This window comes from Bufo gargarizans, chromosome 1 (assembly GCF_014858855.1).
Source record: "Bufo gargarizans isolate SCDJY-AF-19 chromosome 1, ASM1485885v1, whole genome shotgun sequence".
Lineage (NCBI taxonomy): Eukaryota > Metazoa > Chordata > Amphibia > Anura > Bufonidae > Bufo > Bufo gargarizans.
In genome coordinates this window covers 79,116,463-79,142,016 of record NC_058080.1, presented here as the reverse complement: position 1 = coordinate 79,142,016, position 25,554 = coordinate 79,116,463, and the positions used below count along the sequence as shown (strand labels likewise).

General features: G+C 42.2%; 1 protein-coding gene and 1 long non-coding RNA gene across 3 annotated transcripts; one reads left to right on the top strand and one right to left on the bottom strand.

The window, feature by feature from the left end:
• Window positions 1-1,206: 1,206 nt before the first annotated feature.
• LOC122940161 (sodium-dependent phosphate transport protein 2B-like) lies at window positions 1,207-23,343 on the bottom strand. Of its 2 annotated transcripts, XM_044296575.1 has the most exons (14): window positions 23,021-23,343; window positions 20,367-20,399; window positions 11,285-11,390; window positions 10,227-10,367; window positions 10,009-10,137; window positions 9,675-9,818; window positions 9,259-9,370; window positions 7,897-8,092; window positions 6,177-6,263; window positions 4,932-5,046; window positions 4,316-4,483; window positions 4,103-4,219; window positions 3,884-4,008; window positions 1,207-2,494 (listed from the first exon to the last, which is right to left on the bottom strand). In XM_044296575.1, the coding sequence occupies exons 2-14, from the start codon at window positions 20,376-20,378 to the stop codon at window positions 1,928-1,930; spliced, it is 2,019 nt and encodes a 672-aa protein (XP_044152510.1). In that variant the 5' UTR covers window positions 20,379-20,399; window positions 23,021-23,343; the 3' UTR covers window positions 1,207-1,927. The 2 variants fall into 2 exon arrangements, with proteins under 2 accessions (XP_044152510.1, XP_044152520.1); XM_044296585.1 differs by lacking the exon at window positions 20,367-20,399.
• LOC122940171 lies at window positions 22,618-25,554 on the top strand. The gene is made up of 3 exons (XR_006390252.1): window positions 22,618-22,860; window positions 23,453-23,574; window positions 25,075-25,554. It is a non-coding gene; the product is annotated as an uncharacterized LOC122940171 (long non-coding RNA).

Below are 25,554 nucleotides of genomic sequence, written 5' to 3'. Positions count from 1 at the left end.
TTTCCCTTATAACATGTTTATAAGGGAAAATAATAGCATTCTTAATACAGAATGCAAAGTACAATAGGGCTGGAGGGGTTAAATAAATAAATAAAAATGTAACACCTTAATCTACTTGTTTGCGCAGCCCGGCTTCTCTTTTGTCTTCTTCTTTGAGAAATAGGACCTTTGATGACGTAACTGCGCTCTTCACATGGTCCATCACATGATCTTTTTTACCATGTTGATGGATCATGTGATGGACCATGTGATGAGCGTAGTGACGTCATCACAGGTCCTTTTCCTGTGCACAGCAAAGATGAAGACAAAAGAGAAGCCGGGCTGCGCGAACAAGTGGATTAAGGTGAGTTAATTATTTTTTTTATTTTTTTTTAACCCCTCCAGCCCTATTGTATTAAGTATTCTGTATTAGGAATGCTATTATTTTGCCTTATAACCATGCTATAAGGGAAAATAATAATGATCGGGTCTCTATCCCGATCGTCTCCTAGCAACCGTGCGTGAAAATAGCACCGCATCCGCACTTGCTTGCGGATGCTTGCGATTTTCACGCAGCCCCAATAACTTCTATGCGGCCTGCGTTGCGTGGAAAACGCACAAAGAGGAGTATGCTGCGATTTTCACGCAACGCACGAGTGATGCGTGAAAATCACCGCTCAGCTGCACAGCCCCATTGAAATAAATGGGTCCGGATTCAGTGCGGGTGCAATGCGTTCACCTCACGCATCGCATCCGCGCGGAAATCTCACCCGTGTGAAAGGGGCCTTAGTGTTGCCCTAGCTGTTTTACAGGCTAATGCAGCGCTAAGGCCCCCCCCATTAGTACCAGTGACATCACCGGGCTCAGTGCTAGGTGGAAGCTGCCGCCTAGTTTACCCACGGAGAGCCTAGTACGTCACCAGATCTCCAGAAAAAGTATTTTCATGTTTCAGCGCAGGGCAAAGGAAAGCATCAGAGCATGAAATGAGAGAGTAATCGAGATATAGGGATATGTCTACATTCAGCTCTGAACCCGGACAAGCCCTTTAAAAAAGGTCCAGACATACAGTTTAACATAAAATCCTAATGTGTTAATACAGAAGAAGTTAAAAACTCCTATGAGGCAAAAGTTACCCCATAAAAAAATCCTTACAGACTCCAAATTTGGCAATCAGCATACCGTAAATCCCCATCACCAGCGATTAACAAAAGCTGAAACAATTCAGTAATTAACTCAGAATCTCAATATTTATTACATATTAGAACATATGACAACTGTACATGGGTTCTGGCTTGGCCTCAATAGCCAAATCTATAAGAAATATGAATATATGGTAAAAATATTACATCTATAATACAGTAGAATATTCGTTTTCTTTATATACAAGGGTTGAGTGATTTCACACATTTGTATTAATATGTACACAGTACATAGCACAGTCTGATTTAGGTTTTTACCATTGAAAATATGTCTTTCCTTGTTTATATGGATTGATATAATTAGGTTTATTGAGTCATACATTTATGGGGTCATTTATCAAACTGTTGCAAAGTAGAACTGGCTCAGTTGCCCATAACAACCAATCAGATTCCACCTTTCATTTTCCAAAGGAGCTGTCCAAAATGAAAGGTGGAATCTGATTGGTCGCTATGGGCAACTGAGCCAGTTCTACTTTACACCAGTTTGATAAATAACCCTATTAGTTTTTTCTCCAGTTCTCTCCATTCTATCCACCAAATATTCACTAGTCCATAGCAGATCTTTACAGCATAACCTAGTTACAATACTGCCAGTGATTAGAAATGGACAAAGACATAATTACTACCACAAAAATGTGTTCTTTTTTATCTTAACCACTCTGGTCACAAAATAAATAGTGATTTGATCAGAACTCCAGTGAGTAGGAGGTTTTAGTCCATTTGGTGTAGTCCCTAGAAGAGATCTTGTCTTACAAGGTGGTGAGGTCCACAGTCCTTCCTTGATCTTTAGATGGGAGCTCATCAGTCAGATCTACAGCATTTTCATGACACTCCATAGCCTGGGGCTTTTCTGCTGACGCTTCTTCATCTTCTTTATCCTGGCAAGACTTACAACGCTTACATTTCTTGCAACAACAACAACAGTATCGACCACAAAACAGAGTGACGGTAGACATCCAGCCATCCCAAGGCTTCATAGAGTGCATCCATTTGGGGAGGAAGTCCCAGGTTTTTAGAAAATCTGGTAACACTCTGGGACATTTGGATTGCAAAACATTGAGGATGATTACAGCGATAATTACAACCACAATCGGGATGGCGACTCCTGCCAGTGCCTGCCATCCGGCCATGGACAAGCCAAAGACAGCCAGGGGCAACAAGAAGAAGCACAGGATCAAGTAAACAACAGCAAACCATCTGTATTTAGCTGTCTTGTTCCCCAAGGCTTTGGCCATGCGAATTGGTAGCCTCATGAAGGGGATAGGATACCAAATAATTATTCCGGATATGTTGAAGAAAAAGTGGCATAACGCAATCTGCAAAATATGATAAAATATATTATTTAGAAACATATTTAAACTATGAGAAAACACTTTGAAGGGAATTTATTATACTCCCCCCCCCCAGAATTCTGACTTCAAAGAGTTGCAAAACAGGAGCACAAAAATGTTGTGACCTTTTATGTTTTTACACCACTCACTCCAGTTTGTAAAAGTGAGAGGGGTGTTGGGGGAGGTAAGTGGGCATGGTTAGCTATGTTAAGGAGTTTAATTTCAGATTTGTCTCTGAGACTTTAAAAAAGGCTTGATAGGTTGTGTATCCAGTATGTACAGTTAATGGTTTGACTCATTGCAAGAATAAAGTCCAAACTTCCTGGTAAGGAGATCTTGCCAGCCCAACGCCTTCCCATAACCCCTTATACAATGTAAAGATGCAACATCTTACTATCTTACTAGTCATTACAAGGTCTTGCGGTTCTATTATTTTTTAGGGTGCTAATTATTTTTAAATGAGCACAGATAAGGTAATACTAGTGATCACTCCTCTTTAAAGGTACAGATGGCCTACTTCATCCTTGTTGGCACTCCTTAGTGCTAAATAGGATATTCTGGTCAGAAGTTCTCCAGAGAACATTTAGGGTTATATTTAAGGTTACCATTAGGGATGAGCGAATCTACTTCGAATGTTTCATCCGAAGTCGATTCACTCATCCATAGTTACCATCTAAAGAAAGTAACATCTAGACCAGAGGTCCACAACCCTTTGTAGGTTGTCAGCCACTTTAAATTACAACAGATGAGGTTGAATCACAATGAAAATCAATAGAAAAAAACGAGAAAAAAAAACCCATAAGGGATATGTCCCCAAAGGATGTACTCTTCTCTGCTGCAAAATCCACATAAGTTACATGCAGATTTGTCTCTGAGATAATTTTTTGATGCCTTGCAAATCCACAGCATCATTTGACATGAAGGGAATTTAAAATCTGCATCTCAGGTCAATTTCCACTGCAGATTATTTCTGCATTGTGGGTGAGATTTGGTGAAATCTAATCCAGTTTACTGGTACTGGAATGCTGCTTATTTTCCTGCTTGAATTGAGTGGCAAACTCCACTGAAAATCTGCTTCGTGTTAATATACCCGAAAAATATGATCAGTTGATATGGCTGTTACTCTTGTGTTAGCTGCCAATGATCTGGTAGAAACGTTTACTAAGGCTCTGACTTCCCTGTTGGTGTTGGTTGACAATAGTATCTTTAGATGTCAACATCTGGGCAGTCACAGGTAGCCTTGAGCCAAATGTTGTTCCTCAGTCGGTAATTGCATATATTCTTTCAAATCCTTACCTATTTTATTTTATTTTTTGTGAGAGGATAGTTCTAAAATCTCAAAATGATTTGTCATTGAAGTGCTATAAAACACACCTGCACAGAATACTGCAAAGTTTCCCCTGGACTGGCCAGTGCCGCTAACAAGGCAGTGGTTGTTGTTCCAATGTTAGACCCGAGTGTCAGAGGATAGGCCCGCTCTATGCTAATCACTCCAATACCTACAAGAAACAAGAGCCAAGATATAACAGGAAGAAGGAATACTCTAACCATGAAGTATGGTATGTTCTCTCAAAGCAAGAAAATGCTCCTTACCAATAAGTGGAGTAATAGCGGATGTGAAGACGGAACTGCTCTGCACAATGAATGTCATTCCTGCACCGACAAGCATTGCCAAGTATCCAGTCAACCATGAGAATGGGAAGGGAAAGTCTTGATGGAAAAAACAAGAGAGGAAATGTCAACAATGCAAGACAACTTCCACACCATAGAAGACATCTACATGAACATTGTGTCACTGATAGCTACCAGTATTGATGATCTTCTTGATGACAACAGAGACTTGTCCTTTCAGCATGGAATTTAGAAGCTTGACAATCAAAATCAGACACAAACAAAGCACTAACAATGACAAGGCCAACAGGATGAGTCCCACTGCTAGATCAGGGAGGTCACTGCCAGCAAAGATGTGAGAGCCTGGAAGAGAACACATATAGGAACAGTTACTACAATGATCAGTCATCCCTCCAACAGTTTATTGAAGAAATAATCAAGGATAAATGGATCCTTCTAATCCATATTATCTGGTTATTAAATTGTTTTAAAATGTCCTAGGCTCATGCCTTTTTTCAATGCAAAAATCATCTAGTTCATCTATTTTCCCAATACTGAATTAAGATAAAAATTTGTGAATGTCTCAAAATTAGATTTCCAATTTGTCCAAAGCTACAAAGAAATTTGATTCGGGTATGAATAAGTTCTAACCAAATGAGATACAGAGAGGGAGATGTGTTAGGAGTCTTATACAGCCCTGGCAATCTTCCTCTGGTTATGAAAATTAGCTTTCCTCCCAAAAGGAACAGAAGGCTAAGCCTCCAACACCACCAGATGTTAGCTATCAATCCACATTAATAGAATAACTTACATCTGATTTTCACAGCTTCAGAAACCTCTGTCCATGTCACATTATTCTCATCTGTCCAGCATGTTCTGTTGGCAGTACAGTCCTCTATACCAGGCACACTAGCATTTATCCATTCCTGTATAAAAGAATGGACGTACATTATTATACAGGTTGTTGTAATACTTTTACTACACTGCCACATGGCTTTTTTTCTTGTAGTTCATTAATTATACTCCATAAAGTAGATGAGCCATGCAGATTTACAGGAGTAATGCATTATGACACACAAAACAGAATTAATTTGATTTGTGAATGGTACATAATATGATAAGACTAGTAGATGGTACATCATATCATTAGTAGATGGTACATCATGGTATGACTAGTAGATGGTACATCATATCTTATTACTAGTAGATGGTACATCATATGATTAGTAGATGGTGCAATATATTATATGACTAGTTGATGGCATAACCTATAATATGATTTGTAGATGGTACACCATATGATGAAACTAGTAGTTGGTACATCATATGATATGGCTAGTAGATGGTACATTGTATGACTTGTAGATGGTACATTGTATGACTTGTAGATGGTACATTGTATGACTTGTAGATGGTACAATGTATGATATGACTAGTAGATTGTGCATCATATAGTATGGTCGGTAGATGACCTATAATATGATTTGTAGATGGCACATCGTATGATTAGTAGCTGGTACAATATATGATATGATTAGTAGCAGGTATATAATATGATATAACTAGTGGATGGTACATTTTATAGTATGACTTGTAGATTGTACGTGGCTTGCAGGTGGTACATCAATACCACATAATATAATTTGCAGATGGTAGATTATATAAATGATGTGGATGAGGACTTTGAGGCACTGCATCTGCAGTGGTTAAGGTCTCAGGCACACAAAGTACTATAAACTCCATGGACCATCATATGGTGATTTTGTTAGACACTATATACTCCCCTAGAAGAAATTATTTTAGGGTAAATATCTCCCTAATATAATGTAATGAAGTATGCCATGTTTTTTCATAAGAAAAAAACTCTGCCTGTTTATAACATCAAAGGCAATAGGCTTATAACAGGCTATAGGTTGCCCAGTTTCAGCCCCATACAGCTATCTAATACAGCAATATACAAGGGCCCATAGCTCTTTTATTTTGTAATATATGAAAACGTAGTGGTTGTCAGGTGTAGTCCTCCGTTGTATATTACAATCTGACAATATCGTCTTACCTTGTATCCACATTCTCTCTTGACCAGGCTCATATTTTGAGCAGCTGGATTCCCACTGGCGATCTCCTGAATGACTTTCTTATCAAGCTGCAATAGAAAAGAATGTCTTTAGGTAATCCAGTGCAAGTATGTGTAAGCTATAAGTAAAGCTGGCCACATCATTAAGATCAAGCCCCATACAACCAATCAGTTACACACCCAATTGTTCATGTATCCATCAACATGGCAGACTGAACTCTGAACTAGTAGATTATGGACATAGTTTAAAATAAAAGGGAAGAAAATGAAATGCTGAATGTGGTGAACGATCAATGATTGCTTGCCTAAAAGTTTTAAAAAGATGATGGCAAAGATGGTCAAAATTTGCCTGTTTGGCTAACTTTTAAATAATGTGTTCGAACGGCCTCAGTGATGAAGATATATGTTTAATGCAATTAAATTAACTTTACTTTATGCTAATTTGCTCCGTTGGGGCCGGTGGTTCATGGTTGGCCTTCTCCATACAACAAAGGAGGAAATATAAAAATACGTATATTTTTATTTTATTTCGCTACTCTGAAATTTAAAGGTGTTTTGCGGGATTCTGGCCCTTTTAATTAGCCCTTGGAGCATGTGGTACCTAATAGAAAAACTCATGCTTACCTGCTCCCTGCCATTAAGATCTGGCACTCTGGTCCCGGCTGCAACCAATAACTAGCCTAAGTGGTGACGTCCCCAAGTGGCACATTACTGCCGGGTCAGATGCCACTTGGTGACACATGAACACTGAGGCCAGTGACTGGCTGCAGCGTCGCACTTGACAACATCCATACCCCAGCCAGAAGTAAACAGACTGGGGAGTAGAAGATCGCCAAACAAAGCCAAGGTACCATAATGGAGTAAAAAATAGCAGGTAAGTATGATTTTTTTTAATTTTTTATATCACACGCTTTCGAGGGCTAGTTAAAAAGTTTCACAATTCTAGAAAAATCCTATAAAGAGCAGTTTTACCCAATAAATATAATTCACAGTTACATTATTGTCTTACTCCATGCTTTCTTGTGGCACCATTTTCATTTTGATTCATTATTAATCAGATCCAAACATTTCTAACCCTCATTTTCTTATGATGAATGACAGGTAGACATACTGTAGGGCCACCCCTTTAATATAGCTAATTGTATCAAATTTATATACAGGTGAAACTCGAAAAATTAGAATATCGTGCAAAGTATATTTATTTCAGTAATGCAACTTAAAAGGTGAAACTAACATATGGGATAGACTCATTACATGCAAAGCGAGATATTTCAAGCCTTTATTTGTTATAATTTGGATGATTATGGCTTACAGCTTATGAAACCCCAAAGTCACAATTTTGAGGTACCCTTTGCTCAGGGGGACTAATTAGCTGACTAGAGTGTGACACTTTGAGCCTAGAATATTGAGCCTTTTCACAAAATTCGAATTTTAAGCTGCATTAATGCAATTTCTTTTAATTTGCATTACTGAAATAAATGGACTTTTGCACGATGTTCACATTTTTCGAGTTTTACCTGTATATCATAAACACAAGAAAATAAGACAAATGGAGATTTCAGGATAAAGCAGATGAAGTCAATGACACTTTTTGGCATTTACTATAGCAGTCCGTCTACAGCAGTAAGTATTCTTCTTCTATATTAAATATCATCGTTAACTGAATTACATTTGCATCAACAATTACGTTTTATGCCCATACCTGAATAATTCCCTTAGTGAGGGGTTCTGTGATAACTTTTAACATATCTGGGGCATCTTCTCCACTCTGTATGTTGAAAGATTTGACGATGACATTGGTGAGGTGGAACAAATATCCTGAGGCTACTTCAATAGGCAGTAGAACCAGCACTGAGAGCCAGTTGAAGAAATCATGCACCGTGGCTCCTGCGAATGCCCTGTAAGGAAGAACCAGTTATAAAATAGTTTAGTACTTACAGTCATTACACTGGAGTCCCTGAAGCTCCGACTATGGAGCTGTAGGCACCTCATGTGCAGTTTCATCCTACTCCGTACAGCACCATATTACAGAGCTATTCTCTTCTCAAAGAAGCGCTATATAATATGGCACCCAAAGGAAAAAGGCACATTTCTTTCTGCAGTACTCGTAGTTAATCAGTTGTGCATCTCTCATTATGAAATTGAAGATGCAATAGGGCCACTCAGAAACCTATAACCCTACTAAGTATGACTTGGAGGTTATATAGAGTAGTAAAACGTTTATGTGTATGAGGTCTTAGAGCAAATATTTGAACAATGTCCAATATAATCTGCAGCAAGCTTATCTGGCTACCTGATCCGGCACATATGCTAGTTGACGGCTGGAACAAAAACCATTGCGTGCACCTCACTACAGTCAATAGGGATCCAGCAGTGAACTTTAGAATCCGGCAATGCTGGATCTAGCGAAATCTGGCAGGCTGCCCTGTGCCGTAATCTGCTGCTATAGATGTGAACTCGGCCTAAAGCATAACACGTAGCTTTATCTACATAGTGTACTTTGCAGGTTACATACAATCCGTCCAGACTCTTTTAGGTTTTCACTCTATTATAGTTTGGATATTTTTTGTCGTTATATTTTTTTGCTTTCCTTCTAGAGCATAATAATAAATTAGAATAAATTGTAAATGTTCCCCTCTATAAATGCTTGCACCAAGTTCTAATTCCTTACAGCTTTCGTAAGAGATAATATAATTTCTTAGCATTAGGCTCTAATCTGAAAGCCACCGCTATATAACAATGTGACTACACTTAGTTTCATTCTTGGGGCATGTCCCAAGATCTGGTTTCCCAAGTACTGAATGTACAAAAATGGGTAATACACAAAGCAAATGCTGCATGGACCACCACTGGTATGTAAACTGTTATCTAAAGGAAATGTATTTATTTAATGAGATGCTCACATAGCGAGGAACATAATGGGTAAAACTATCTTAAGTATTTTCAAGTCCATTTCATGGACGATAATGAAGTACCCTGGTAGTATGTCATCTAACTACAGCAGGAAAGAACTTTATGTGCTTCACTGGTTCCTCATTTGACATAATAAGTGCAGGCATTGTACCTTCTGAATTCATTCCGGTCACCAGACTGCATCAAAGCCACAATGGTGTTTGTGACAGATGTACCAATGTTGGCTCCCATGATGATTGGAATGGCTGTCCTAACTGTAAGAACTGTCAAAACACAAGCAATTGTACAAAAAGCATTCATTTTATGTTGTAATCTTCAGAACAACTTAAGTGCTATTCTCAAACTTTGTTACATTCATTATAAACTCCTGCATCAACCCAAGCTGATTCCATTGCAACGTCACCAACCTCAGGCGCAACAGAATCTGAGCAAACATCATGGATGGAATTCATAATTGAGAAGATTTTAGGTTGCATCGTCATCCAACCTGACACTGCCCAGATGTCACATAAGTTTGCTCATTTTGCAAGACCACCCCAAAAACAGCATATTGTATAAGATACTTACGACCAGATGACACCATGCTGACCACAATAGATGACGATGTACTCGAGCTCTGTACAAGGACGGTCACCAAAACCCCAATCACTAGTCCAGCAACAGGATTGGTCAGTATAGAGTGGTTCTTGAAAATATCTCCAGCAGCCTTTCCTATAATTAATTAATGTCAAATTAGTTTAGAAGTGTAGATCCCAAAAAATCTGCATCATAGGTGATGTAATGGGGCTGCAATGAGCATGGCTGCCTTACGTTTCAAACAGGATTAGTAAATCTGCCTCACTATTGCTTGGTGTCATAATAGGAAATCAATAACTGTAAGTGGACAGTGGTATTCTCTTACCTCCTACCAGTTGGAAGGCAGAGCTCAATACATCCAAGGAACAAACAAAGAAATATAATAAAGCCAACAAGAGGACAAATTTTGTGATGGACTTCAGAACTGTTAGGATACGCTGTTTTGTATTCATTTCTGTAAAACAAAAATTTCTTTCAATAAAAATGTACATGAAGAATGAGAAATATCAGATACACACACTCAAACTCACAAACTAGACCCACCTGACCACTTTGGTCCAGTACTCTTAAGTTCTGGCATCTCCCATGGGTCAAACTCTTGTTCCTCTTCAGATGTGTCTTTGCATAATGCCACAGTAGAGTAAGCTGGAGGTAGTGACTCTGTGTCATGTGTACTAACATTGTCTAGGAAATACAGAAATACAATGAATACATGCCTTAAAGATTGATGCATTAAAAAGACATTCCGGTCATCATGTGTTATATTGATGTCCATCCTGTAGGATGGGAAATCAGTGCCAATAGGGTTTGAAAAATGTTAAATTAAAAGCTGTGAGCTCCTTTAAGGAAATTTTTCATGACTGCATTTCACTCATTTTGGGCTACATTTTTTTAATTTTTAATTTTTTTTATTTTTCAATTGGTCTTTATTAAAAATGTTCAACAGTTTATGTTCTACATAGTTAGGTTTCAATCTATGTACACAGTTTATTGCTTTTAGGTTGCTGCTCTGACAACCCGTATATCTGAATTCCTGACAGCTCATGAACACTCATCTAAGCCAGATTCTTACAAGCTTGATAATGAGTGTTTATGAGCCATAAGGAATTCAGAGGTAAGGACTGAAAGCAAGATACTCTGCTGATAGATTAAAACTTAACCCTGTAGAATAAAAACTGTTGGAAATTGTTAATAAAGACCAATTGAAAAATTATTTTGAGCCCAAAATGAGTAAAATGCAATCATAAAACATAGCCTTTAAACATGTAAAAACCTCTTATTTTCTAATTTACATTGGTTCTATAATGAACTCAGCTTTAATTTTTAAATGTTACTACTGTGGGAGAAGCTTATTTGTCACATCCCTTTGCACACCAGCCAACTGACACTGGAGTAGGGAGCAGTATTCTGCATATAGGTGACACAATGTTTCACGTGGCAAACATGCCATAACAGCAATACTATGGCTGAAAAGGTTATATCTGTAAAAGTCAGGAACACATATACATATTATTAAATTAGTCAGTTTATTTTTATTATTTTTATTACAAATATCCTTTAATAAATAAGTTAATGACATAGTTAATAATAATGATGTTTACCATTTGGAGGGTCTGCATTACTAATAGGAGGAAGATCAGGGTACTTGGGAAGATTGCCCTTGTCCTCTGAGATATGGTTCTGAAATTCCGGGAACGGAGCCATTGTCTGAGAGCAAAGAAAAAAGTGAATGTTAATAGGAGAAAGATACCTGCAATTATACTCCACTGCCACAGATAAATGCCAGCACTCCACCTTCCTGTACAAAAGAACCCATTCACCATTCAGAAACCTTAAGCAATAACGTGGGAGATGACCCATCACCTTTAGGGCAAGAAAGCACCCCTGCTGCAAGCTAGGACTGTTCTGAGACGTGAATAAGCAGTAATAAGCATCTACATATGTACATTATATGGACTTCCACATGTACATTATATCATACATCCACAAAGTGGTGGAGGCAACTAAAAATGCAGACAAGTTATAGAGCAGAAGGAGCTGAGCAGATTTATATATAGATTTATGGGATGAGTGTAAACTGTAATTTATAGTGTAGGGATGGGAATGTTCAACATTTTTGCAATATACTTTTTTTAAGGAAAGATGCTTTAACTGAGCACTTCTAAGGCTACTTTCACACTCGCGTTTTGGGCGGATCTGTCATGGATCTGCAAAACCGGATCAGTTACAATAATACAACCGTCTGCATCCGTCATGAACAGATCCATTTGTATTATCTGTAACACAGCCAAGAAGGATCCGTCATGAACTCCATTGAAAGTCAATGGGAGACAGATCCGTTTTCTATTGTGCCAGATTGTGTCAGAGAAAACGGATCCGTCCCCATTGACTTACATTGTGTGCCAGGACGGATCAGTTTGGATCAGTTTTGTCAAGCGGACAGCAAAACGCTGCAGGCAGCGTTTTGATTTCCGCCTCCAGAGCGGAATGGAGACTGATTGGAGGCAAACCGACGCATTCTGAGCGGATCCTTTTCCATTCAGAATGCATTAGGGCAAAACTGATCAGTTTTGGACCGCTTGTGAGAGCCCATTACGGAAAGCCAAAACGTGAGTGTGAAAGTAGCCTTAGGAAAGTCTGTCTTCAGCCTTGAGTTCTACTGAGCACTGGAGACGCCTGTGTCAGAGGCTTCCAGCCTGCCTCCTGTCACTACCCCAGTCCCTGACTATGTACATGTGCCCTATCACTGCCCACCACGCTGCCTATCTGACTTGTTACACACAGGAGTCTTCAGCGCTTAGTAGATGTTGAAGACTGAGGAAGGACTCTTCCTTTGCTAAGTTCAGTTAGAGCTTTGCTAGGAAGACCTTTTACGTTATTGTATGTTACCAACATGTTTAACATCCCTGCCAATACTCTATATTAAAAATAAACAGGTACACTTTAAATCCCTGCTCTTTTGATAGTCGGAGTCCAGTGGGCGGTCCTATTGAGTGATCAATAGCCCCATCTGTATGTGCATATAGAGACAGCTGTCAATCACTATTAAGACAGCCCACATGATTCCTAAGCCCAGAATAAGCAGAAGTTAAAAGTAATTACAAGTCAAACTGAATCTTTTCCAACAGAACTATATATCAATCTGCTCAGCTTCTCCTGGCTTTATAACATAATTCTTAGAGATTTCACAGCATTTTTATGCTAACAAGAAATAAGAAAATTGGGGGTTGTGACACTAAATAATTTAACTCATTAGAAATTTTCTTCTTATGTAATTTCATGACCATAAGAGGGACCAAAAATGTCAATGTTGGGATCAAAAATGGTGCTTCCCTTACGTCCTACCAGCAGCACAGATGGGGTTAACTGCCCCTGTGGACTGGTAGGACCGGCGGAATTTTAATGAGCCCAAGAACCAATAAACGATCTTCAGCTCCCTGAAAAGGAGGAGATCACCCCCCAGCCCACCGTGTTTTTTTCTGTCCTCTGGACAGGTGGACTGGCGTATCGCTCCCCCTCAGGGAGCTGAAGAGTGCTTAGGGGCTCTTTTTTTCCTTAAGCTAAAGCATCGCTTTTTTCCTGCTTTCAGTGCCTTTATTTTAGGCCTGATCGCGGCGATTTTTTTGTCGCTGGGGTACCGTCGGGGAAGGGGGTGTACCCTCCCCTCTTCTTTCATCTCAGCATGCGGTGTCCCGTCTCTCCAACCGCATGTGTGCGGCGCTATGGGCGCCGCCATCTTCCGGAAGTGACGCGCACTGGGTGCGCTACGTCACTTCCGGTTTTCCGGAGCGATGCGGTGAGGTTGTAAAAACTCACCATTTCTATTAACTGTCTCCTTATAAAAGACATCCTGGGACCCAGGATTAAATCTAGGGAGACATTTAGAACAGCTGAGCCATTATAGGCTGTGTTATTTTGCTGGGCTAACTACGATCAAGGAACCGCCCAAGGGGCGGGGCTTCCTCCTTTAAAGCACCCAAGAGCCTGTCAGTCAGTGCTCTGGTTGCGTCGCTTTCACAAGTTAGCTCCAGAGTTCCCTGTGCCTTGAGATATTTCATATTGCTTGGCTTGGGGTTTGTTGTTCCTCTTTTTCACAGCTCTAATTTCTTCTAGTGCTGGTGGGCCCCCTTAAGGTCTTGTTTCTCCACCTCCAGGTATTGTAGGTGTTATGACCTGTTTTTTTCTTTCCAATTACAGACTATGGCTTCCCCTAAGGATCTGGATCAGCGGAAGGCTGGGGCCAAGAGGAAGCATTTGGCGTGTTACGAATGTAACACACCCTTAGATGATGGCTGTCCTTACTCCAGATGTGAGAATTGTCGCACGGCATCCACGGAACCCACGATGCAGGAGATGTTCCAGTTGACAAAAACATACGTGGATGATTCCATTAAGGGAGTGGTACGGCTGCTTAATGAGAGGCTACCAGGTCCCTCTCAGACTCCCATGGAGGTGGTCGCACCGGTCGAAAGACCTACCCCCTGTTCTGTGGGGTCTTCTTCCGAGGAAGAAGAATTTACTTCTTGCTTTTTCCCTCCAGAAAAGACGCAGAAGTTACTCAAGTCCATCAGGTCGGGGGACCAGGATGTTGACATGGGGGAGTCTTCCGATCCCGCCGGACGGACACAGCGTGTCTTTAGAGCGGATGAGACCCTCCTCTCTGTGATGCGCACAGAGTGGAGAAAGCCTGAGAAAGGTCCAGTACTCACCAGAAAATTCAAACTTATGTACCCGATGGCTAAACCCTTGGTGGAATCATGGGGTTCCGTTCCCAAGGTGGACATGGCTATAGCCAAGTTGTCCCGGCGCACTCTAGTTCCTGCAGACGATGGGTCTAGTCTGCAGGACCCTCTAGACCGGAGGGCAGAGTGCACCCTTAGAAGGAGTTACGCGGCGGCTGCTGCCTCCGCATCAACTTCAATTGCGGCCACGGAGGTAGCCGCCTATTTACGCTCCAGGCTCAACCAAATCCAGACGGACGTGGATCAGAGCGTGTCAAGAGATGACATCCTGGCAGCCTTCAAGTCAGCCAATCTGGCTATGGACTTTCTGGTCGATTCCACCCAGATGCAGTTGAAGCTGGCCGCCAAAACTATGGCCCTAGTTTCAGCTGCCCGCAGGCCACTTTGGCTGAAACCATGGATCGCTGACAACGCGTCCAAGTTCAACCTTTGTGGGCTCCCCTTCGAACCGGATAGGCTGTTCGGGTCCGAATTGGACAAGATAATGGAGGGGCTCTCCGATAAAAAGGGGAAGAGCCTCCCCCAGCAGCCCTTTCGGGGACGCCCCAGACAGGAGAAGAAGCGCGAAGGTCGTCCGGGGCAGCAGTCTAGGCGCAGAGATTGGGGGGGGCCGTCTCGTAAATATTCAAGACGCTCCCGTAAACCCACCAGGGAGGCAAAACCCTCCTGACTATGGGCCTCCTCGAGGCTCTTGGATAAGCCCTGCTGCCCCTGCAGTGTCTCCTCTAGATTTTCCCGTACCCCTCCCCCAGATTCCCGTGGGGGGCCGTCTTACCCATTTCAAAGACTCTTGGAGCCGGTTGATTGCAGACCCCTGGGTCCAGGACATAGTTTCCGTCGGGTACCGGGTAGATCTCATCTCTCTCCCCCCAGAGAGATTCATCGCCACACGAAATTTCGGGTCTGCCAAACAAGTGGTCCTAGAATCTTACATTCAGGACTATATCTCCAAGGGAGCCCTAGAGGAGGTGCCGGCAGGGGAGAGGGGTCTAGGGATTTATTCACCAGTGTTCCTGGTTCCCAAAAGGACGGGAGATCTCCGGATGATTATCGACTTGAGATTTCTCAATCGATTTATAAGAAAAACAAGGTTTCGCATGGAAACCATAAGGTCAGTCAGCCATATCCTCAACTCTGGGGACGTCATGGCCACTCTGGACCTCAAGGATGCGTACCTTCACATCCCGATCCATTCCGCGTCCCGGAAACTCCTCAGGATCGCGGTCCAGATTTCAGGGGTCCGCAGGCACTTTCAGTTCGCCGCGCTTCCCTTCGGAATCTCTTCTGCCCCCCTTATCTTCACCAAGGTGGTGGTGTCGGTGGTGGCAGCCTTGAGACTTTAAGGACTGACCATTATTCCTTATCTGGACGATTGGCTTTTCAAAGCCTCTTCAGTTCCGGTCCTTACCCACCATCTTCAGATCGCAATCTCCTTTCTCCTCCGCCTGGGCTGGATTATCAACTGGCAGAAGTCGAATGTGAGCCCATCGACTTCAATCCATTATTTAGGATTCGTGGTCGTCTCTATGGAGATGTCCCTCCGGTTGACTCTAGAAAGGAAAGCGCGGATTCAGGACCTGGCAAAGGTCCTTTATGTCCCTCGTCGAGTCTCTATCCGGACTCTCATGAAGATGCTGGGGCTCATGTCAGCGGCTGCGGACGCAGTCCCTTGGGCACTATGGCACCTCCGTCCTCTTCAGTCGGAGGTCTTACACTTATGGAACGGCAGCCCTGCGGGGCTAGATTCCCTGTGCTCCCTGTCCGGTCAAACCCGGTATTCCCTCAGATGGTGGTTTCGGCTACCAGCAGGGAAGTCTATGACCCAACCAGCTTGGGTCATATTGACTACAGACGCGTCCCTTGTAGGCTGGGGCGCTCACCTGGACGGATCCCCAATACAGGGATCTTGGTCCCCTCTGGAGCGGCGTCTTTCTTCCAATCTTCGCGAGATGCGAGCTATCCGGCTAGCCCTCCTTCACTTCGCCCCTCAGATTCGGGGCAAAGCGGTGAAAGTCCAGTCAGACAATATGACTGCGGTTCTCTATATAAACAAACAGGGAGGCACAAGGTCATTGCCCCTTCTATCAGAGATCGGGGTGATCCTTCGGTGGGCAGAGTTGAACCTTTCCCATTTATCTGCCGTTCATATTCGAGGCTCCCTCAATATGATAGCGGACCGCTTAAGTCGAGGTTTACCGACCATGGAGTGGTCTCTGCATCCGGAGATCTTCAGGCAGCTAGTTCACAGTTGGGGTATGCCAGAGGTGGATCTCATGGCAACCAGGTTCAACGCCAAGGTGCTGAGGTTCTGTTCCCTGTACAGGGAAGACAACCCCCTGGCGATAGATGCTCTGTCGATACCGTGGAGGTTCAGGCTGGCTTACATCTTCCCTCCGTTTTCCATGATACCGAGGGTATTGATGAAAATCCGTCAGGATCAGGCCTCGGTAATAGCCATCATACCGTTTTGGCCCAGGAGATCCTGGTTTACCCAGCTCATTCAGATGAGTCGGGGACAATATTGGAGACTCCCCCCGGAGCAGACCCTGGTGTCGTGGGACACTCACCTCTGCCCAGATCTGCACAGGTTCAACCTGACAGCCTGGAGGTTGATCAGTCCCTTCCCAACATAGAAGGGCTTTCCGAGTCGGTCCTGAGAACGTTGTCGCATTCCCGAGCAGAGTCTACAAAGAAGGCCTACTCCAGGATCATGAGAATCTTCGTGGCATGGTGTGATTCCAAACAGGTGGCGTCCGCAGATCCGCCCCTTCCTGCGATACTACAATTCCTTCAAGATGGATTAGACAGAGGCCTATCTCCAGCTACCTTGAAGGTACAGATTTGTGCCATCTCGGCCTGTCTCAACAGGCCATATTCTCGGGACCCACTCATCAAACGCTTCCTGAAGGGAGCTGAGAGACTAAAGCCTACTATACTGAAACCTATTCCCCAGTGGGATCTTTCAGTAGTGCTCAGGGGGCTAGCATCTCCCCCCTTCGAGCCTTTGGAGGAGGTAGATTTCAAATTTTTAACTTTAAAGATGGTCTTTCTTCTGGCTATAGCTTCAGCCAAAAGAGTCTCTGAATTGCAGGCTTTCTCTGCAATTCATCCATACATCATCTTCCTACAGGATAGAGTGCTCCTGAAGTTTTTACCATACTTCAGACCTAAGGTGCCTACCTTTCAAAACATCAACCAGGTAATCTCTTTACCAGTTTTGTTTACAACCTCCTCCTCTGATACTCCAGCTAGAGACCCGCTGGATATTTCAAGATGCCTCCAGATCTATGTGGATAGATCCAGAGAGTTCAGGATAGATGAGAATCTCCTTATCCTGTTTGCCGGTAAGTCTAAAGGCCGTAAAGCGTCTAAAGCCACCATTAGTCGCTGGATCAAGGAGGCCATTAGGGAAGCCTTTGTCTCCCAATCCTTAGATCCTCCCGAGTTTGTGAGAGCCCATTCTACTAGGGCGGTCTCCACCTCGGTTGCGGAAAGAAGCCTTCTCCCCTTAGAGTTGATCTGCAAGGCGGCCTCCTGGAGCTCTGAGTCAACCTTCATCTCCCATTATAGGATAGATGCTAGGATGGCAGAGTTTTCGGCTTTTGGGCAGACTGTTCTTAGTTCTGCCAGGCATGAGGACCCTCCCTAGGGGATTCTTCTTGCTATCTCCCCATCTGTGCTGCTGGTAGGACGTAAGGGAATCGTTAATTTCTAACGATAATTTGTTTTCCCTTAGTCCTAACAGCAGCACACAAATATCCCACCCTAGATACATTATGCTTGTTAAAAACACGGTGGGCTGGGGGGTGATCTCCTCCTTTTCAGGGAGCTGAAGATCGTTTATTGGTTCTTGGGCTCATTAAAATTCCGCCGGTCCTACCAGTCCACAGGGGCAGTTAACCCCATCTGTGCTGCTGTTAGGACTAAGGGAAAACAAATTATCGTTAGAAATTAACGATTCTTCTTGTTGAACTAATAGATTGGCAACTTGTACAAGTGGTATAGGACAGGGATGGTAAAACTGCATCTCTCCAACTGTTGTAAAACTACAACTCCCAGTATGCCCAGTCTGCCTACAGCTATCAGCCTACAGCAGGGCATGATGGGATTTGTAGTTTTACAACAGCTGGAGAGCAGCAATTTGCCCATCCCTGAGGTTGGTCACTCAAAAAGGTACAGCCACCACCTGGGGACACAGATTTATAAAGGGAAGTTGTTCTCCAGTCATTATATGAGAACAATTTTGCCTGTGGCAAGTAGTTAGCTTCCATGAGGTATTTTGCAGAAGAACCTTGGCAAATGATAGCCAATGGCTAATTGATTGGCTTAAGGAAAACTATTATTGATTCTCTGTCCTCCATAATGTATGTACGTGAACCCATCTCAATTTTATAAGCAATATAACTTAATAGACTAAACCAATGTGACTCTTTAAGAATGTACTGTTACTGGGAAAATATTCCATCGAGGGTGGAAACCATTGTGACAACAATGCTGAGATGCATGAATGCAAGCATACATTCTCCTCATTGTTTTAATTATAGCCTGCGCCATCTCCACCTAGACTATCTCCCTTAACCTGCTGGGCAAGTTATTAATTAACTGCATGATACATTTTTGCACAATCATGGCACCTTGTATTGAAAATGAGACAATAGAAAGTTTTCAGGTGGATGGGACTTTGTAGAGAAAATAAGGACATCCTCTCTTGATATGGACAATAGCAAAAAGTGAATAACTTTGAAATAATCTAGAACCTTAATCATGCCAAGACCCTACCTGATGCTAGTCATAGACCCATCATTTGTACAACAATTTCCCCTGATTCCTAAATTAATATGACCATTTGGCTTGGCCATTTGGATATTTTTATAGAAAGATAAGCATTGACCAGTCATATTTTCGCCACTCCACCAACATACTAGGATTGATTAGGTCTTTCTTGTCCGCCTAGACATGAGATTCATTGGCCAACAAAAATGTAACTTCTGTGCCCACCTGTGTAGTTGGATCAGGACAACATGAAAGTTTTATCTACTCAGAATAGAGTCTGATGTTTGCTTATTTAGCCAAAAAATGAAGCCAAAGAAGTAAAATAAAGCTGTCCACACATATCCAATAGTTGTCTGCCGACCACTGATTTGGTAGACAGCCAGTTCACCTGAGTCCATCAACAAGTATGCTCAGCTGGGCAGAGTGTACATGAATATTTTAATGTGGAGATAGGAATAAAGGTGCATTTACACTGGGCAGAGCAGCGGGAACGAATGTTCCTACAAGCACTCGTTCTCTATAATGTGCCCATGTAAAGGTGCCGCAGATGAGCCAATGAACAACCAGAATGCTTGTTCATCAGGTGAAATGATCTTTGGTGCGGACACCCCAATCATCATTTTTGGACAGCAGATCCTGCTGTGTAAACAGCACTTTGCTGCCTAGAAACAATGAATTTGTATGAGGACAATTAGGTGAGGCCCTAATTTCATTCTGCTGAGCTGAAAGCATATACAACTGCTATGTATTTCCATTCTTAATGGGAGATTCCTGCTTTTAAATGTTCATGATCTTTTCTTCAGATAGGTCATCGATGTCATTTCAGTGAAGATCCAACACCTGGCATTCCCACCAATCAGCAGCCTCCAGGTCTGGAAACTAAAGGGTGGACGAAGGTGGAAGCAGAAGGCTCCATGCACCATGTAGTGGCCTTGGTACTGAAGTTCAGCTCACACTCAAGTGAATGCTGGGTTGGACTCCCACTTATCTGATATTGATGATCTATTAGCCCTAAATTTACCAACAATTTTCTTAGTTATACAATAATAAATATCCATAAAATATATAATAAAATAATTGCAGCAATAACATGAAGCCCCTTCTCCCAGCAGAAAGCCAAGAACTCTAAAAAGCATAAGCCTGTCCGAATGTCCTCCACCATAAGTACCTTTTTGTCCATGTTTCTAGCTGTAGACAATGACTGGAAAGCAATTATTAAATTATTACAATTAATAATATGCCATCCTATACCCAGTGCATAACCCACAAACACATTCTTAATTATTCTGGAATTCTGGAAATCTAATTAAGTGATAATTATACAGTAGATCATATTAGTAGGACTATGTTCATCCGGTCAACAGAGTGTTAGGGTTGTATTATACCAGCAGATTATCTGACCAATATCTGTCCAATCAGACCAATAGTTGGTGTGTATAACAAAAGCTCTGTGTCTGTAATAGGACATCTGACCAATGATTGGTCAGAAATGTGTCAGATATCTGTCAGCTAATGTTTTGGTGTAATACAACCCGAACACTCTGTTGACGGATGAACGTAGTCCTACTAATGATAAGCACTAATATTTATGTACATGGGCTTGTAGATTCAGAAAATAATGGCCATCGGGGTGTTGTTGAGAGTTCCAGTATTTGCAAGTGGCGCTATACTTGTCATTGAAAATACTAAAATGGCCACAACACAATTGGAAGATTTATCAAAACTAGTGCAGGGAAAAAGGTGAGGCAGTCTCCCATAGCAACCAGTTGGGTTCCAGATTTTATACTTGAAAATAAAAGCAGCAACCGGATTGGTTGTTATGTGCACTGGGGGGGGGGGGGGGGGGGGGGGATTCATCAAAACTGTTGGAAAAGAAAACTGGCTTAGTTGCCCATAGCAACCAATCAGATTCCACCTTTCATTCTTCAGAGCTCCTTTGGAAAATGAAAGGTGGAAGCTGATTGGTTGCTATGGACAACTAAGCCAGCTTTCCTTTCCTCTCATGTGGTTATATATATATATATATAGAGAGAGAGAGAGAGAGAATACATTTCACAACTGCGCACTAACCAGCATGGCTTACATTATTTTTGGCCGAAATCTCAGAAAAATCTAAAACATAGTCTCACAAAACATCTTTTATTCATATAGGACATTTTTTCCTATTTTACAAAATTCATTTCAGGAAATTTTCTGTAAGAAGCATTTTCTTATCTATCACATGTCAATCAAAACTACAGAGACTCCACTATGTGGCAGTAGGAAAACAATTAAAAAGAGGACTATGATGTCCGCAAACAGGACACATAGCAAGTAACCTAAGTCCCCTTTCTTCCTGTAAAGTGCTCTAATGAGCAGCCGGAATGTGGAGTAGGCGAGCGCCGTCCCGGCTTCGCCGGATCCACACGTGATGAAAGAAATTGTAATATAATCAGATAGAGGCTCATCTCAATAGAGAATGTATCCCTTATGCCTACAGAGATGTAGCCGGAGTACGTTTGTCATGTGGCACACCCTACGATACTACTCTGTCTTACAAGCGGTTTTACTTGGCACAGTAAGTAAACCAACTCATTCCCTGTAAAACTGAATTCTGTGAATGTTTATTAGCTAAAGGCTTAGCGGGCGTTAACTCCTCTCTTTTGTATCAACTCCAGTGTTTGGCTAATAAATAAATAAACAAATGCAAGAAAAATACAAATAAAAAATGCACTTGCGGATCCAGCCTAAAAAAGTTGACTTCTGCTACATGTGCTCATGCAGAAAAAAAAATAAATGGAGCTGGACTCATAAATTTTCCTTGCAGTTTTAGGTGATGTTTTTACACTGGAGAAGTATTAATCCTTTATTCTTTTTCTTCCTTTGATCTGCTTAGGTCTTTCAAAACTGCATCAAAAACTATATGTGTGATTCCAGCCCAACCGTACAATAAATCTGTCAAGGGACAATATAAATAATGCTACCACTACTGTTATTACTACTAGTACCGCTATTACTACTACCACTATTACTACTACTTACAGCACTACTACCACTATTACTACTACTTACAGTACTACTACCACTATTACTACCACTTACAATACTATTACCACTATTACTACCACTTACAATACTATTACCACTATTACTACTACCACCTACAGTACTACTACCACTATTACTACTACCACCTACAGTACTACTACCACTATTACTACTACTTAAAGTACTACTACCACTATTACTACTTCCACCTACAGTACTACTACCACTATTACTACTACTTACAGTACTACTACCACTATTACTACTACTTATAGTACTACTACCACTATTACTTTCTACTACTACCACAACTATTACTTACTACTACTTACTACTACCACAACTATTACTTACTACTACTACTACCACTACTACCACAACTATTACTTACTCCTACTGCTAATTTTTGTATTATTTTAATCATAACTTTTCAGTATAAAAAAACTAAACAAAACTTTACATGAGGCCTCATTTGCATGTGGTCATCTAAAGTACATAATATTTGCAAAACCGAATAGCATAACTTTTTGGTGTAATGTGCAGCATCACCGGCATCTCGAACTGCAACTCCCAGCATACCTCTACAAAGGAAGGAGACAGCCACAGGCTCCAGACCCCGATATAACATAGGAAACGTAAGAAGTCTACAAATACTGTACACTGTTTTACCGCAAGTATGGACTGATTTCATTCCAGCAAGTCAATGACGACGGTAATGACCATATTAGACAATGGATAATACAGAGCATCTAGTAATTATGTTACTCCACATACAAGAGTTAAAATGTGACTCACCTTCTGATGGAAGAGGTTGCAGGCAGAGGAAGGTAGAGAGGAAGGATGCTGTGAGCACTTATATCTGTGCCCACACACCCAGGTGACACTGTGCCATCCCTCCCCTGGTGGATTAGCACTGCCTTCTTACCTAACTCCCTAACCCCAGTCTGTGCAATCAGCACTTTCCAATCAGGAAACTGATAAGGGAGAGAAGCCTCTTGCACAGTCTTATCAGTGCATGCTCCATGCTGATGACAGAGGCCTCTCATGTAATAGCTGCTCTGCGCTGGACGGGAGGTGTGTCTGGCTTCCCATGTGGAGGAGAGGGTGGAATTGTCCTCTGCAACCCGAGACGCCTGTTCTCACTGCTCAGTCTCATTACAAGGTTTTGATAAAGAAAATCAATGTACACTCAGATCATAGAGTTGAAATGCATCTTTTTATCTGCAGGGCGTCCTTGGATCTGGAATACGCTGGCCAGGGTAATGCATATGTAGGTAAAGGTCACTAAGGGCTGTATTACACTGACAGAGGAGCCTTACAATTGTCGGGATGGAATCTCCTGCTCGTCAGTAAGTAAATCTCCTCCACAGTATCGCTAATGCCATCGCTCGTCCCCATACATAATCATTATTTCACGGCAGCAGAGCGTAAATAGACGGCACGATCTGCTGCCGGCAAACAATGATTTTTTTTGCCGTGATTTTCCAATGAGCGTTTCGCTCGTTCATCGGGTAATCGGCAGTACATTTACTGCATATAGGCAGATCATCGCTAACGAGCGTTCCTAGGAGGGTCGACCCTCAGCCTTTGTAATACAGGCTATGGTTAGGACAAAGGAACACAGTATCAACAGGGCAAGGAGGGCAAGATGGGAAGTTGTCCAGGGGACTCTAGAACTGTCCTTGAGACCTCAAAGCAAGACACAAGATGGTAATACTTTATCTTCATTTGGATTCACAAGCCCCATTTGCCAACACTACTAAGGCCGCTTTCACATGTCAGTGAATCACAGATGTGTGCTGTCCATGATCTCCACCCATTGAATTTAAAGGGCATCTGTCAGCAGATTTGTATCTATGAAACTATGAGACTGACCTGTTACATGTGCACTTGGCAGCTGTAGACATCTGTGTTGGTCTCATGTTCATATGTGCCCATATTACTGAGAAAAATGATGTTTTACTATATGCAAATGAGCCTCTAGGAGCAACAGGGGCGTTGCTGTTACACCTAGAGGCTCAGCTCTCTCTGCAATTGCCGAGCCCCCTGCACTTTGATTGACAGGACAAGGCATGATGATGCTTTTCTGGTCCTGTCAATCAAAGTGCAGCAGGTGTGGCAGTTGCAGAGAATGCAGAGCCTCTAGGTGTAACAGTAACTCCCTCTTTGCTCCTAGAGGTTCATTTACATATATTAAAACCTATTTTTTCCCAGCAATGTGGGCGCATATGAAGATGGGACCAACACAGATGCCTTCAGCTGCCAAACGCACATGCAGCAGGTCAGCCAGTTTAGTCGGTATTCACACATCAGTGGTTTTCCATGGACTATGGGTCCCTGGTGACATCACGGAAACATGGATCCTTCATGCGCATTATACTCTATGGGTCTGTGAAAACCATGAAGACAACACAGATACCATCCATGTTTGGTCCATGGTTTTCAAAGATCATGCTAGGAGATGCTTTGGAAACCAATTGCAGCCTAGCAGTGTACGTGCACTACGAATGACACATGTAGAGAAAAAAACAGACACATAGACCAAGCACGGATCTTCACTAACATCTTCATGGATGAACCACTGACCATCTTGTCACAGATGACATCACGGACATGTGAATGAGGACTTACTAGTAGGAAGCTAGCGGCAAGCGTTCATGTTTATTGCCATATGAAAGAGAAGGATAGGCAAATGCTAGAGAACTCTAGTTCCTCTCTCATCTGAGACATTCTTAAAACACAGAATGCTCTTCTTACCCAAGCATTGGGGATAGATGGGCCATTGACAGCAGATTGACTAAATATGATCACAACTCTGTTTTAATCAATTTTTCATAATATCTTTACAGGAGTCGGAGATCCCAAGTCTCCTTCACAGATATAGATGTAAAAGATTGTAGGACAGTGAAGGTGCCCCCTTCCTTGCCTGTGTAGAAGGAGGATAGCAGCCATCATGGTTGCAACGGGACATGTAGATGTTCTGAGTTTACAGACTTTTAATGTATATATTTATGGTACTTTGGTAATTGCCTTGTGTGTGACTGTGCCCAACCAGCATGGCACTGGGGAAGTCTGGCATAATGACTACCTGGGTGGATTCTAGGCCCAGCAGAGCTGAGAGAAGAAACCTCTGAAGAGACTCATATGCACATATTATGGAGACACTGCTGGAAAAGATATTGATGCAGAGACAGAGTATGCTGCTTCTGCTGCTGAGGAGCAAGAACATAGGACGGGAGAGTGACCACTGCTCCATCACCTGTAATATTGTTTGTGACATGATGACGAGAATGCTCATTCTGTAAGAAGTCTTGAAGCCTATGCCGCTA

Bases quoted from the DNA above. Each gene is read 5' to 3' on its own strand.
- LOC122940161 (XM_044296575.1), bottom strand. The intron at 8,093-9,258 runs GTACAATGCCTG...TCTTCCTTACAG, and splicing joins GACCGGAATGAATTCAGAAG to GGCATTCGCAGGAGCCACGG. The intron at 4,484-4,931 runs GTAAGTTATTCT...GTTCTCTTCCAG, and splicing joins TGAAGCTGTGAAAATCAGAT to GCTCTCACATCTTTGCTGGC.